Source organism: Myotis lucifugus, unplaced genomic scaffold (genome assembly GCF_000147115.1).
Source record: "Myotis lucifugus unplaced genomic scaffold, Myoluc2.0 scaffold_101, whole genome shotgun sequence".
Taxonomy (NCBI): Eukaryota; Metazoa; Chordata; class Mammalia; order Chiroptera; family Vespertilionidae; genus Myotis; species Myotis lucifugus.
The window spans coordinates 1788146-1801398 of record NW_005871149.1 but is presented as its reverse complement, the minus strand read 5'-3'; the positions used below and the strand labels follow the sequence as shown (position 1 = coordinate 1801398).

Sequence of the window (13253 nt, the reverse complement as noted above, 5' to 3'; positions counted from 1 at the left end):
TTTGAACTTCCCATGTTTCTGGGAATATATATATATATATATATATATATATATATATATATATATATTATATATATATATAGCAGCTTATATTACATATAACTTAATTTTCCCATTAGTGCTTACTATGTATTTTTTATAGTTTTTAACTAGAGATATAATTTAGATACAGCGTAATGCAGCAGTCGCCAACCAGTGGTCCATGAGGTCCAAAAGATTGGCGACCACTGGTGTAATAATGTACAGATCTTAAGTGGTCAGTTTAATAAACTTTGACAAATGCATACATCCATTTGACCTACACCCCTATAAAGACAGAAACATTCTCATTCTCATCATACCAAAAAGTAATCCTGTGCCTCTTCCTAGTCAGTTGTCTCCCTAGCCCCAGAGGCAACCACTATTCTGATTTTTTCACCATTGATTAGTTTTGCCTGTTAGGACACCATCACACAGAATGTATTCTTTTATATCTGGCTTTTTGGTTTTGTCTTGTTCGGTATAGTAATTTTAAGGTTCATCATTATTGTTTTCAAGTTCATCAGTAACTCATTCCTTTTCATTGCTGAATAGTATTCTATTATATGAATGCATCACATTTGTTCTATTGATTGATATTTAATTGTTTCCATTGGAGCTAGTATGAGTAAAGCTGCTATGGATAATTGTGTAAAAGTCTTTTTGTGAATATATATTTTCATTTCTTTGGGCTAAATACTTAGAGGTGGAATTTCAGAAAGGCGTTTTTCTAACTTTATGAGAAACTTCCAGATTAATTTCCAACGTAGTTACACCATTTATACTCCCACCAGCACTGTGTGAGTGTTCTAGTTGTTCCATATGCTCTCCAACATTTGATGTTGTCAACCTTTAGATTTTAGCTTTTCTCGTGTCTTTTTTTTTTATAATATATTTTATTGATTTTTTACAGAGAGGAAGGGAGAGAGATAGTCAGAAACATCGATGAGAGAGAAACATCGACCAGCCGCCTCCCGCACATCTCCCACTGGGGATGTGCCCGAAACCCAGGTACATGCCCTTGACCGGAATCGAACCCGGGACCCTTCAGTCCGCAGGCCGACGCTTTATCCACTGAGCCAAACCGGTTTCGGCTTCTCGTGTCTTATTACTGTTTTAATTTATACCTCCCTGTCACCAGTGAGGTGAGCACTCTGCCATGTGCTTTTTTGGCCATTCCTATTTTATCCTCAGGTCTGTGATCCATCCCTGTTTTTTGTGTATGTTTCAAGGCAGGTGTCAACTCTCATTTTAAGAGATATATGATCTCCTGAACAAGAGGGATTAGGATCTAATGTATCATTTAAAATTATACTTAAAATCCTTGATTTATGTTCAGAGCATTCATTTATTCAGGACTAGTTGAATCCCTTCACACATTTTTTCCTCATCTGAAGTTGTAGACTCAGGCCAGAAAGTATATATAATTTGCTTTAACTACATGTATAGGAATAGCCCCCAAAACCTTAACACATTTATTTCCATTTTACCAGAAACTTTCATAGGACTCTGGAATTTGAATGTTGACGCAGCTACTATGCTGTTTACCCATGTTCTTTTTCTATCAACAAGCAGCTCACCAGCTAGAAGTACCCCCCTGAGGCTATTTGTACTAAACTTCCAAAGAATTTAGTGCACTTGAGTCAAATACTAATAAATGATCATCCCTCCTTATGTAAATAATTGCTTTTATAAATATCTGTGGATGCCAACTGACTCCAGAAGTAATCTTTGAAGCGCATTCTATCCAGGGTCAGTTTGCTGAATGTATGAATTGCTGTTACCTTAAATGATTATACAAGTAAACCATAGATTTTACTAATAGCATAATAAAATATTGACCTCACAAAAAAGATGAGAGTAAGGAGAGGCTGAGACATCAGGAAAAAGACCGAAAAGTAAATATCAACTAAGTGTCTCGGGCTTCAGACATAATACAGGACACAGGAGGAAGAAAGAGGTGTGACAAGTGCTTTTCAGGTTGCTTACAATTTAGGCAGGAAGGAAAAAAGATAAATGGGAAATGTTCAATCAGTGCAAGAGATAAATACTAATTGACCACATGGACCCAGTTAGTTAGAGTGTCATCCTAATACTCCAAGGCTGCAGATTCGATCCCCGATCAGGGCATATGCAAGAATCAACCAATGAATGCATAAGTGGAACAGCATAAATAAGTGGGACAACAAATCTCTCTCTCTCTCTCTCAAAATCAATAAATAATTCTTTAACATTTTTACTTTTAAAAAAAGTAAGAGGTTAATTTCCTATAATAATATAGATAATATTGGGAAGGAGAGAGGAGGTGACTGCTTCATGTGTCTTTTTGAAGTTGGTCATAAAAGCTAAAGTTTTGGAGAGCAAGCATGACAGACGCTCTGGGTATTGTGTGGCTTATGTTAAGCTCTCAGTAGTGGTGTTTCATTCAGCCTGGGACAGTAAAAATAAATGAGTATAGATGACTAGTATGCGTTGTCTGCTGTAGTAATATCCTGTATAATTGAATCTGTCTAACCAGCCGATTATTTTCCTGTTGTCTGAAATTACAGAGCATTATGTTTTCTGACGATGTAGGAATTTCTGTGCAATTAAAGTGTATGTTATTGTTGAAATGAAAATAATGAAATTACAAGAAATTGATTGGTTTCAGCTGTATTACTGAATTCCTCCCCCCAAAAGGCAAATCAAGATCATTTATATATTTTTTATAAAATAGCTGAAATACCATTAAAGTATTAAACCTCAACCTTGACAGTTTTTCCTAAATTTTCACCTGAGATATAAATAGTGGTAGCATGGCCCAGCCAATGTGGCTCAGTGGAGGTCATGGTTCGATTCCCTGTTGGAGCGCATGCCCAGGTTGCAGGCTCCATCCCCAGTGTGAGGCGTGCAGGAGGAAGCCAATCAATGATTCTCTCTCATCATTGATGTTTCTATCTCCCTCTCCCTTCCTCTCTGAAATCGATAAAAATATATTTAGATGATAGATAGATAGATAGATAGATAGATAGATAGATAGATAGAAGCATATTGAGTCACTCACCTTGTGGCAGCCAGCCTCCAAGTTGGCCCCCAGTGACCCCACCTCCTAATAGTCCCACCTTTATATATGGGTCCTCTCACATTTACCAGGGTCGGTCTGTGTGACCAATGAATACATCAGACGTGATGGGATATCACTTTAAGATTGTTATAAACGACACTGGGACTTCCATCTTGCTGTGTCTGTCTGTCTGTCTCTCGCATCACTTGCGCTGTGGGAAGCAGCACATGCGAGGAACCAAGGCCTATGCCTACAGCCATGTGAGTAAGCTTGGAAATGGACCCACCAGCCCCAGCCCACCTGATGAGGTAGTGCTGGCCAACAGCTTGACTGCAACCTCCTGAGACACAGCCAGAACCACCCAGCCCAGCCCCTCCCAGGTTCCTGACCTTCAGAAACTATGAAATAAAAACAATGTTTATTGTTTAAGCTGCTAAGTTTTGGGGTCAATGTTATGCAGGAATAGATGACCAATACACACCTCCACTAAAGCTCTTCTTTCATTCTTCAAATCTTAACATCTATTTTTTATTATTGTCATTGTTATTAGTTGTGCTATTACTTGTAAACCTGTCATCCATACAATTCGCCTGATTGCGGCATTAAATTGATTGAAAAATACTATATTCTGTCTCCCATTTTCCAATCCAGTGTTTGGTATAATAAATATAGACCTCAAATTCACTGTTCCCATATGAGAATGTATTTAAATGAAGAGTTTTGTGACAAGGAGCCTTTTTAAAATTATTCCTCAGATTCTTTTCATTTATGTGCAAAGCCACCAATTTTGTACAACTTGTAATTACTATGCAAGTGATTACGGAATTACTGTGAAACTTCAAGAGAAAACAGACAGCTTAACAACTGTTCTCAGAAGTCTGAGGCTCACCAAACAGGCTCCTTGTCCATTACTCGTAGCTCGGTGGTGCTTATTAATTATACAGGATAATAACAGTGCGGGCTTTAAAAAGTCATATTTTTAAGGATTAGTTAACTACATACTCAAACCTGAGAGACGGCTTCTCAGCAGATCTAATGTCAAGGTCATGAGCTGTCCCCCAGCTCCTGCTCTCATCCCTCTTCTCCGTGGTGTTCTGACAAGGAAAAGGTCACAAAACACGCAGGTTTACAAGGTTTCTTTGAGGGGAGGGGTTGCCCTATGAAAGCAGTGTCAGTACCAGTAATCATTCCTTTGATTCCTTTGCCATCGCTAATCAGACAGAAATGGTAACTATGAATAAAAGGAGTGACGGAAAAGTGGAATTTCAACCTCTTAAAGAGTTTTTTCTCCTCTTACTTCCTTTGTCCAAGTATTTTTCTAACCATGGATTTGCCTTAGGACATGAATAGCTGTAAATCGATACTTTCCTTGAATCCTAGGTTATCAAACTCATCTTTTTATACTTGAAAATAAAGAAACAAGTGTTCTTGGTGGAAGGAAAACGCTGATGAGTCCCATGTTGTTTGACTGAAACCCTGGCCAATGTGGCTCAGTTAGTTGGAGTGTCGTCCCCTACACTGAAAGGTCGCAGGGCACATACCCAGGCTGTGGGTTCGATCCCCCGTCAGGGACAGTGCAAGAAGCAACTGATAGATGTTTCTCTCTCTCGTCGAAATTTCTCTCTCTCTCTCTCTCTCTCTCCCTCTCTTCCTAAAATCAATTAAAAAATAAAACATTTTTTAAAAATGTGTGCCCTTAAAATGTTTTTAAACAAAATGTAACTGAAAATTAGCTTTTTTGTTTTATTCTCACCATGATTTTGAAGTATAATAATAAAATATAAATAGGCAGTTCAGGAATTGGTCTTGTCTTTCTCCATTCTGAATGGACTAGAGCTTATTTTGAAATTTTACTGAAAATTTCCTTTTTTATTTGGAACTGGAAAAAAATCAGGTCCCTCCCCTGTTTAATTCACACATGCACGCGCACACACACAGCAGAGCAAAGAAGATGGCTATCAGGAACAAATGGAGTTCCCTTTTCCTACTTCCAGTATACAGATATTATCCAGAGACTCCAATAATGTCATCTTTTTCCCAAGACAGAAGTAAAACCCAGTGCTTCTAACTGCACTGAACACCTGCCACCTGATACCAACACAAATGAGTAGCATAGGCTGTGATTCCTGAGTCTTGAACTTGAACAGTTTAAGGGAAAAGGAAGCATCAGATTTTCAGCACTGAAACATACTTCTGTGTTAAAGAAGCCCCATGCTTTATTTTATTTAGGGTTTGTTTTTTGTTTGTTTGTTGTAAGCATAGCCGTTGAATTGTGAATTCCTCTTTCAAATGGGTTCCTATTTGTGGATGGTTATAAGAAAATATAGCCCCTGATGAAATAATTTTTTAAATTGATACGTGACAGTAATTTTCTTAACTAGATTTCATTTGAAAGCTTACATTATATGGTACTTGGCTGTGGTTTTTGAGAAAGTTTTCTCAGTGCTATATTAACACTTTTTGTAAAATGTCTTGGGAAACTTTTAATGTCTGGAGTAAAGTAATTGCTAATGTCACTCTGTCTGCCGGCACATACTATATGCTGCTCCTACGCAGGACTTCAGTCCTTCCTAGCAGAGAGCAGAGAAGCGGAAGCCTGAGAATATCTTTCCACTCCCTTCCTGACCCTTAGACCCGACTGGACACCAGCCTGCATTCCCTGCTGACCTCTCATCCTCAGAGCTCACCACCCCCGAAGGGGGCGGATGGGGGTGGAAGGTAGCAGCTGAGCAGGGACTAGAAGAGGGGGTGGAATTTGGCAGCAGGTAGAAGGGATTTGTCTGCACCTCTGGTTGTAAGTGCCTCTGCCCTCTTGACCCACCAACTGAGTGAAGTTCTGTATGTAAAAATCACAGATAGTCCTAGATTATAATTCAAGAACATTTTTAGCATGCTTTTCTTATCTACAGCCACCTTGATAGGTCTCCAAATATGTAAACTCACAAAATTTCATGCTTAGCATATTTTAGAAATGCAAGTGCTATAACTCAGAAAGAAAAGACCAGATACGCCTGTGGGGGATATAAGCCTCACAAGCAGAAGCCGTGAGTGTGGAGGTTAAGGACACAAACTTTAGAGCCAGGTGCGTGGGGTTAAATCCCAGTCTGACCACTCGCTAGATGAGTAACCTGGACCAGGTTACCTGACCTCTCCTAATAGTTTTCTCAGCTGCAAAGTGGAGATGATGTCACTACCTAAGAGGGTTGTAAAACTTCAATAAGTTCATGTTAATATAAATGCTTAGAACACGTCTAATACGTAGTTAGCTCTGTATAAGCATGTGTTCTCGTTAACATCATCCTGTGCCCCCATTCTGATGTCATTTCTGCGTGTAGATGGCTCCATCGGATCTGTAGCCAACAGGTTCTCTTCATACTAACCCGTCACCTTTCATGTGTAACTACTAGCCAAGCCCTTTCCTCAGTAATTTTAAAAAGCAAAATGCAATGTTTTCTCTTCCCAGGCACAACACAGAGATACTTTCATTGAAGAACGCTATGGAAAATATAACATCAGCGATCCTTTAATGGCTCTACAGAGAGACTTTGAAACCCTGAAGGAGAAAAACGATGGCGAAAAGCAGCCGGTCTGCACAAACCCACTGTCGATTCTCAAGGTGGTGATGAAGCAGTGTAAGAACATGCAGGAACGGATGCTGTCCCAGCTGGCTGCTGCCGAGAGCAGGCACCGCAAGGTGGGCTCCCCCGGGTGACGTGGGCTGCGTAAGCTCTTGGGGAGACTGTATAAATAATGCCTGATACTGCGTGTCCGCTGCCAGCTCTCACAGTAATTCAACCGGAGGTTCCCCAGGTCTCAGAAAGCCCCTTAGCTCACCGTGGAGCCAGGAGGTAGGAAGGAAAACCAGGCTGTTGCACATGTTAAGTTTAGGGAGTGTGCCAGACACGTCCAAGACAGCATTCCTTCCTGCTAGGGCACTCCAAACACTTGGCATGTTTTTTCAGCTCTCGATCATTCAAACTTTGGCAACAAACTGGGGTGTAACCAAGCTTGTAGCTGAACGGAGCATTCTGTTTGCTTACTTATGTGATAAATAGAAAGATTAACAGGTATTTGGGGAATGAGCAAGCGAGAGAGAATTTACCTTACTATAAGCCATTAAATTATTTTCATTTATTTCTAGTGTTAAGTTTCATTGCATTTTATTTCTCATGAAACCATAAACAGTACCTAGGGTTGTTTACCTTAAAACTGTTCTACCCTAGTAAGAAAGTGTGTGTGCATATACGTGTGTGTGCGTGTGTGTGTGAGTGTGTGTGTGTATGTGTGTGTGTGTGTAGGCCTATAGCCCTAGTTCAGAAGACAAACCTGTGCTTTCCTCATCTCATTGGAATTCGAGTGCTTATGATGTTATTCCCATTCTTGTCATTTACTGCTCAGATGTGGCCTGTAAAACATGCTTGGCTAGAATCTGCATTTTTTTTAACCATTGGTTTAGATTTATACCAACAGGGAGGACATCAGCACAATTAATAGGAAGCAACTTATTCTGAAAAACTGGGTTAGCAGCTGCAGCTTGCTGGACCTTAGCTTACTTTTATGGTTACCTGCATTCAGGAGCCATCTGCTTAAAACACGTGACAAATTGCTTAGACTCAGGTCTCGCCCATGGGTTTTCTGCCCCTTCAGAGTCCAAATGAAAGGCCAGAGTGGGGGTTCTCAACGATGGATGGCCCTCAGATGGTTCATGGTCCCCCTAAAAATACACAGAATGCCAAAAGCTTATGCATTCTCATAGAAAATGAAAACTTCCCATATCTTTCATTGAATTCTCAGTTGTCCAAGACCCAGGAAAGTTTAACCTCTGGTCTACTGAAATAACCTGAAGACATTTATGCCCCAACTTAAAAGGTGTCGATGGGTTTGAGTTAGTTGCTCTAAAGCAGGGGTGGGGAACATTCGCCCACATATAAGGCCCAAGAAATCATTTTGTCTGGCCCAGCCAAGGCAACCACAGGCAGGACTCGAAATTCAATAAATCTAGGAGCTTTTATCATAGCAACATAAAGTTATATTAAGTGAATTATATTAAATCAATGGTATTATAAATATCCAAATGGCCTTAGCAGAAAAGAGTTTCCCTACCTCTGCTTTAAAGTGTGTGTGTGTGTGTGTGTGTGTGTGTGTGTGTGTGTTGGGGAGGGGGCGTGTTTAGAGATACATAATCCTCTAAGAAAATCTCACAGCATCCTTGTTTGGGAGGCAGGCCTTTTCCCACTTCAGACAGGAAGTAACTGATGCTGAATGCCTGGCTGGCTTTCGAGCCCACAGAAGGGGTACTTAGTATAGGGGTGACTTGTGGCTCTGGGTGATTAGGGAAAGGAAGAGGTTAGAAATAATTCCAAATTCCTTAAGACTGTATTTCAGTGTAAGAGTCTTTGAATGTTATCTATTTTAAACTAATTGCCTATCTAATCTTATGTGTTTTATCAGAGTAGAACACTGACTTTGTTGGACATCATGTAGTACCTAGAGCAGTGGTTCTCAACCTTCCTAATGCCGCAACCCTTTAATACAGTTCCTCATGTTGTGGTGACCCCCAACCATAAAATTATTTTCGTTGCTACTTCATAACTGTAATTTTGCTACTGTTATGAATCAAAATGTAAATATCTGATATGCAGGATGTATTTTCATTGTTACAAATTGAACATAATTAAAGCATAGTGATTAATCACAAAAACTATGTAACTATATATGTGTTTTCCAATGGTCTTAGGCAACCCCTGTGAAAGGGTCGTTCGACCCCCAGGTTGAGAGCCGCTGACCTAGAGGCTTCTAATGAGGGTGCTTATAGTCCCAGTTTTCCCGAGGGAGTCCATTTTCTGCCCATCACCTTGGCATGCCCCCTTTGACTCTGAGAAGCGCTGTTTGAGCAGTGAATTACATGGTTACTCTGCTTATTATAAAATAGATTCCCTAGTCCACCTCTTCCCAGTCCTGCTCCTCAACATTCAGACTGCCACTTTTTCTAATAACCACTTATTTTGGTAGGTAACTTCCATATTTCTAAATAATATACGGCTCTTTGCTTTATCAGTTTTAGACACTTCCTTACTTCCTTTTATTATAGATGTAGAGTTCATTATCTTACGCCCCACCTCCCTTTTCTCTCCACCCTTACTTACCACCTTCCCCAAACAAACATAACCCCCTTTCCTCACCCCATTCTCCGTCACATCTGCTCTTCCCGAGCCCTGAGCCTGTCCATTCTGTGTCTCAGAGGATAAACCCTGGCTCAGGCCTGGCTGCCAGCATTCTATGTCTCAGAATAAAGGTGAGGCACAAAGAACTGTCTGGGAAATACAGACTCTGAGGCGGGCCCCTTGTTTTCTGTGGGACATCACCCCTCTCCTCTGCCGTCCCCGCCCCCTCCAGGCTCCTTAGGCAAAGCAGCTTCCTCGCCATTCCAAAGTAGTTACCCCTCTCTCTCTTCCAACTGTCATTTAAATTCCTTGTCTGCTGACGTCACTGTGCTCCTCGGTCGCCCTGACTGGGGCTGTCTGTCTGACTCTGGACTGTCTTAGGTGCTTCACTGGATAGGCACTAGTATTCATTGTATTATAAGTGTGATTCCTTGATATTTGGAAATGACTTTTTTTAATTCTTTAAAGGTGATCCTAGACCTTGAGGAGGAAAGGCAAAGGCACGCCCAGGACACAGCAGAGGGAGATGACGTCACCTACATGCTGGAGAAGGAGAGAGAGAGGCTGACCCAACAGGTAATCGGTGGAGGGCTTCGCGCAGCATCTGCCGGGAATAGCATTTCTCAGCGACGGTTCGGCCAGGTGTAAATTGGTGTTGCTCAAGAAAAAGGGCCTTGTAGACAAACAAGTCCAGGAATGACTAGATTAAACAAAGCTAAGCAGGTTTCTAACTTCAATTTCTCAGACCCTCTAGTATACAAATGCACACTGTGAGTCTGCAGGGAAAAGACAGGGTATTCTGTGTTGAGCAAATCTGTGTTTTCATAAAATCTTTTCTTGATATAGATCACTGACTGTGAGGCTATTGTTCCCTAGAATGCACTTTGGGGAACAGTAACATCAAACACTGACGTTTTCTGACTTAGGACTCCCAGTAGAAACACATTTTATTTGTGATTTTTTTTTAATCCTTACCGGAGGATATTTTTTTCCCATTGGTCTTTAGAGAGAGAGTGCAAGGGAGGGAGAAGGGGAAGAGAGAGAGAACTGTCGATGTTAAAGACTCACATCGACTAGTTCCTCCCACATGGGCCCCAACTGGGATCGAACCTGCAACCGAAGTACATGCCCTTGGCTGGGAATCAAACCCGAGACCCTTTGGTCCATGGGTTGACACTCTAACCATTGAGCAACTGGCCAGGGCGAAACATTTTACATCACAGCCCAGTTATATACACACAGGCCTGAAACAAAAACATCATGAAATCATACCTAATCCTTAAAATACACATGGATATTTTCTCTTCTATTTTATCTTTTAAAAGTTCTGGTTATGACTTACTCGAACTGGTTTCCCCATCCATGAATGGGTCTCAACATTTGACAAATACTGACTAAAAGGGTTCCTTAACCCTTCCCTTTAAATGGGGTTGGGATAATGATTAAAACGGACTGCATTTGTATAAAAAGTATGATTTAAATGCAACTACTCGTATCTGCGTTTAAGCCCAGAAAGAGTTACTGCTGAAGCGTTAGGTTTCTTCTCCAGCGGCTCTATCACAGCCTCCTTCATGTGCTCTCTGTCCTCTGTCCTGACCCGCTGAACTCTCCACACCTGAAACACGATGGTGGCTCAGATTCCCACCAATAACCCTGAGGCTTCCCAAGAACTAGAGGTGCCTCCTAAGTCATCAAAAAGATTAAATTGTGCCCTGACACTTCAGACATATCTGGTCTAAGCCGGCTGGTGTGGCTCAGTGGTTGAGTATCAACTATGAACCAGGAGGTCATGGTTCGATTCTCGATCAGGGCACATGCCCGGGTTGTGGGCTTGATCCCCAGTGGCAGGGGGAGTGCAGGAGGCAGCCAATCAGTGATTTTCACCATTGATGTTTCTATCTCTCCTTCTCCCTCTCTGAAATCAATAAAAATATATTATAAAAAAAGAAATATCTGACCCAGGCACGTGACATGCGTGTCATCCCGTGTGCAAGAAGAGCTAGCCCGGGCACTCTAGTTTACCTGTTCAGTGTATCTCTGTGTGTTTTTACTCTAATCGAGATGTGTGGTGGTCTGTCTTCCTAGTTGGAATTTGAAAAGTCCCAAGTGAAGAAGTTTGAGAAAGAGCAGAAGAAGCTGTCGGGCCAGCTGGAGGAGGAGCGCGCCCGCCACAAGCAGCTCTCGTCCATGCTGGTGCTCGAGTGCAAGAAAGCCAGCAGCAAGGCGGCCGAGGAGGGCCAGCGGGCCGGGGAGCTGAGCCTGCAGCTGGAGAAGGAGAAGGGCCGGGTGGGTGCGCTGGAGGAAGCACTGGCGGCCGAGCGCAGGCGGGGCCTGCAGACGGAGGCCCGGGTGGAGAAGCAGCTGTCGGAGTTCGACATCGAAAGAGAACAACTGAGAGCAAAGCTGAACCGAGAAGAGAACCGGACCAAAACTCTGAAAGAAGAGATGGAAAGTTTGAAGAAGATCGTAAAGGATCTAGAAGCTTCTCACCAGCATAGTAGCTCTAATGAGCAATCAAAGAAGCCAGTGACCACGTCTAAAGGCACAGTGACCGAGCCTCCCAGGCTAGTGTCTGTATTCTGCCAGACGGAGGGTTTTCAGACAGAAAGAACCCATGGGAGCAGCGTAGCCAAGACAGCAACCACTGGGCTGCCCGGTCCCACCACTCCCAGTTACTGTTATGCAAAAGCCAATGGCCATTTTGAGCCAGAGATGCAAATGACCAAGGAGTCCGTTACAGGCAGCGGTGTGGAAAGCCAGACGCCTCCACGAGAGAAGTCTGTGGGCTCGGCCCATGAGAAAGCCGTGGAGAATGGTGGGTGTGCCGGGGGAATCGAGAGCCCGGTCCCGGTGCCGAGTCAGCTGCCGTCCAGCAGCAGCTCACTGTCTCCCAGCAGCACCGCGTCCTCCTCCCTCACGTCCTCGCCTTGCTCATCACCAGTGCTAACTAAGCGCCTGTTGGGGTCCTCAGCCAGCAGCCCTGGCTACCAGTCATCCTACCAAGTAGGGATCAACCAGCGGTTCCATGCAGCTCGGCACAAGTTCCAGTCCCAGGCAGATCAGGACCAGCAAGCCAGTGGTCTGCAGAGCCCTCCGTCCAGGGACCTGTCCCCCACCCTCATAGACAACTCCGCCGCCAAGCAGCTGGCCCGAAACACGGTCACTCAGGTGCTCTCCAGATTCACCAGCCAACAGGGGCCCATCAAGCCCGTCTCGCCCAACAGCTCTCCCTTCGGCACAGACTACCGAAACCTGGCCAGTGCTGCCAACCCAAGGGGTGACACCAGCCACTCACCTACTCCAGGCAAAGTGTCCAGCCCTCTGAGTCCCCTGTCTCCAGGGATCAAGTCCCCCACCATCCCCAGAGCTGAGAGAGGAAACCCTCCACCCATCCCACCCAAAAAACCTGGCCTCACGCCTTCTCCCTCCGCTACCGCGCCCCTGACCAAAACTCACTCCCAGGGGTCCTCTGGGACCACCGCGGAGGACCTGGCGAGCAGCTGCTCTTCCAGTGCTGCCGTGGCCAACGGCAAGGACGTTGAGATACTTCTGCCTCCCAACAGCTAGTCCCTGAGGGGTCTGCGCCGTTGACATTCCATCAGATCTTGTCCAAGAGCTCGGAGTCAGACCGTTGAGTCAGATCATGTTATTTATTTTGATAGTAGCTGAAACCATCTGTATAATACATTTAGTGTATTTCACTTTTTTGTATTTTTTTAAGTAGAAACTGAGTAGTTTGGGTTTTTATGACGCACCTCTTTGTACTATAAATATAAAGCTAGAAGGGCACCTGAGCGCAGCAGTCACCGTGGTCACCGTGGTGGTGTGATGGAGGGAGCTGAGTGAGTAGCAGGTGGTGACTTGCTGTCTATTTTAGGACTAGAATCACTCTCAATTATGCAGAAGTGGTTCATGCAGATTTTTATTCCAGATGAACATGTTTTAAAAGTGCCTGAAATAAGACTGCCATATGAATGTGATTCTGCAGCAAAAACACGAAACGGCTCGTTTAATTGCAGAAAATTAGA

General features: G+C 43.2%; 2 protein-coding genes across 12 annotated transcripts in view; one reads left to right on the top strand and one right to left on the bottom strand.

Annotated features, from left to right (window-relative positions):
• CTTNBP2NL (CTTNBP2 N-terminal like) overlaps positions 1-12926 on the top strand; it is a 40265-nt gene extending 27339 nt beyond the window's left edge. For all 4 annotated transcript variants that reach the window (XM_014458984.2, XM_006092516.3, XM_014458983.2 and 1 more), the window contains 3 exons: positions 6525-6755; positions 9694-9801; positions 11311-12926. In XM_014458984.2, the coding sequence (XP_014314470.1) occupies positions 6588-6755; positions 9694-9801; positions 11311-12792 (1758 nt within the window). In that variant the 5' untranslated portion in view covers positions 6525-6587 and the 3' untranslated portion in view covers positions 12793-12926. The remainder of the gene's footprint in view (positions 1-6524; positions 6756-9693; positions 9802-11310) is intronic.
• The window catches only part of ST7L (suppression of tumorigenicity 7 like), a 138468-nt gene that overhangs the window by 22969 nt on the left and 102246 nt on the right, over positions 1-13253 (bottom strand). For all 8 annotated transcript variants that reach the window (XM_006092520.3, XM_014458975.2, XM_014458977.2 and 5 more), the window contains 2 exons: positions 7627-7775; positions 4064-4155 (listed from right to left, as the gene is read on the bottom strand). In XM_006092520.3, coding sequence (XP_006092582.1) covers positions 4064-4155; positions 7627-7775 — 241 coding nt within the window. The remainder of the gene's footprint in view (positions 1-4063; positions 4156-7626; positions 7776-13253) is intronic.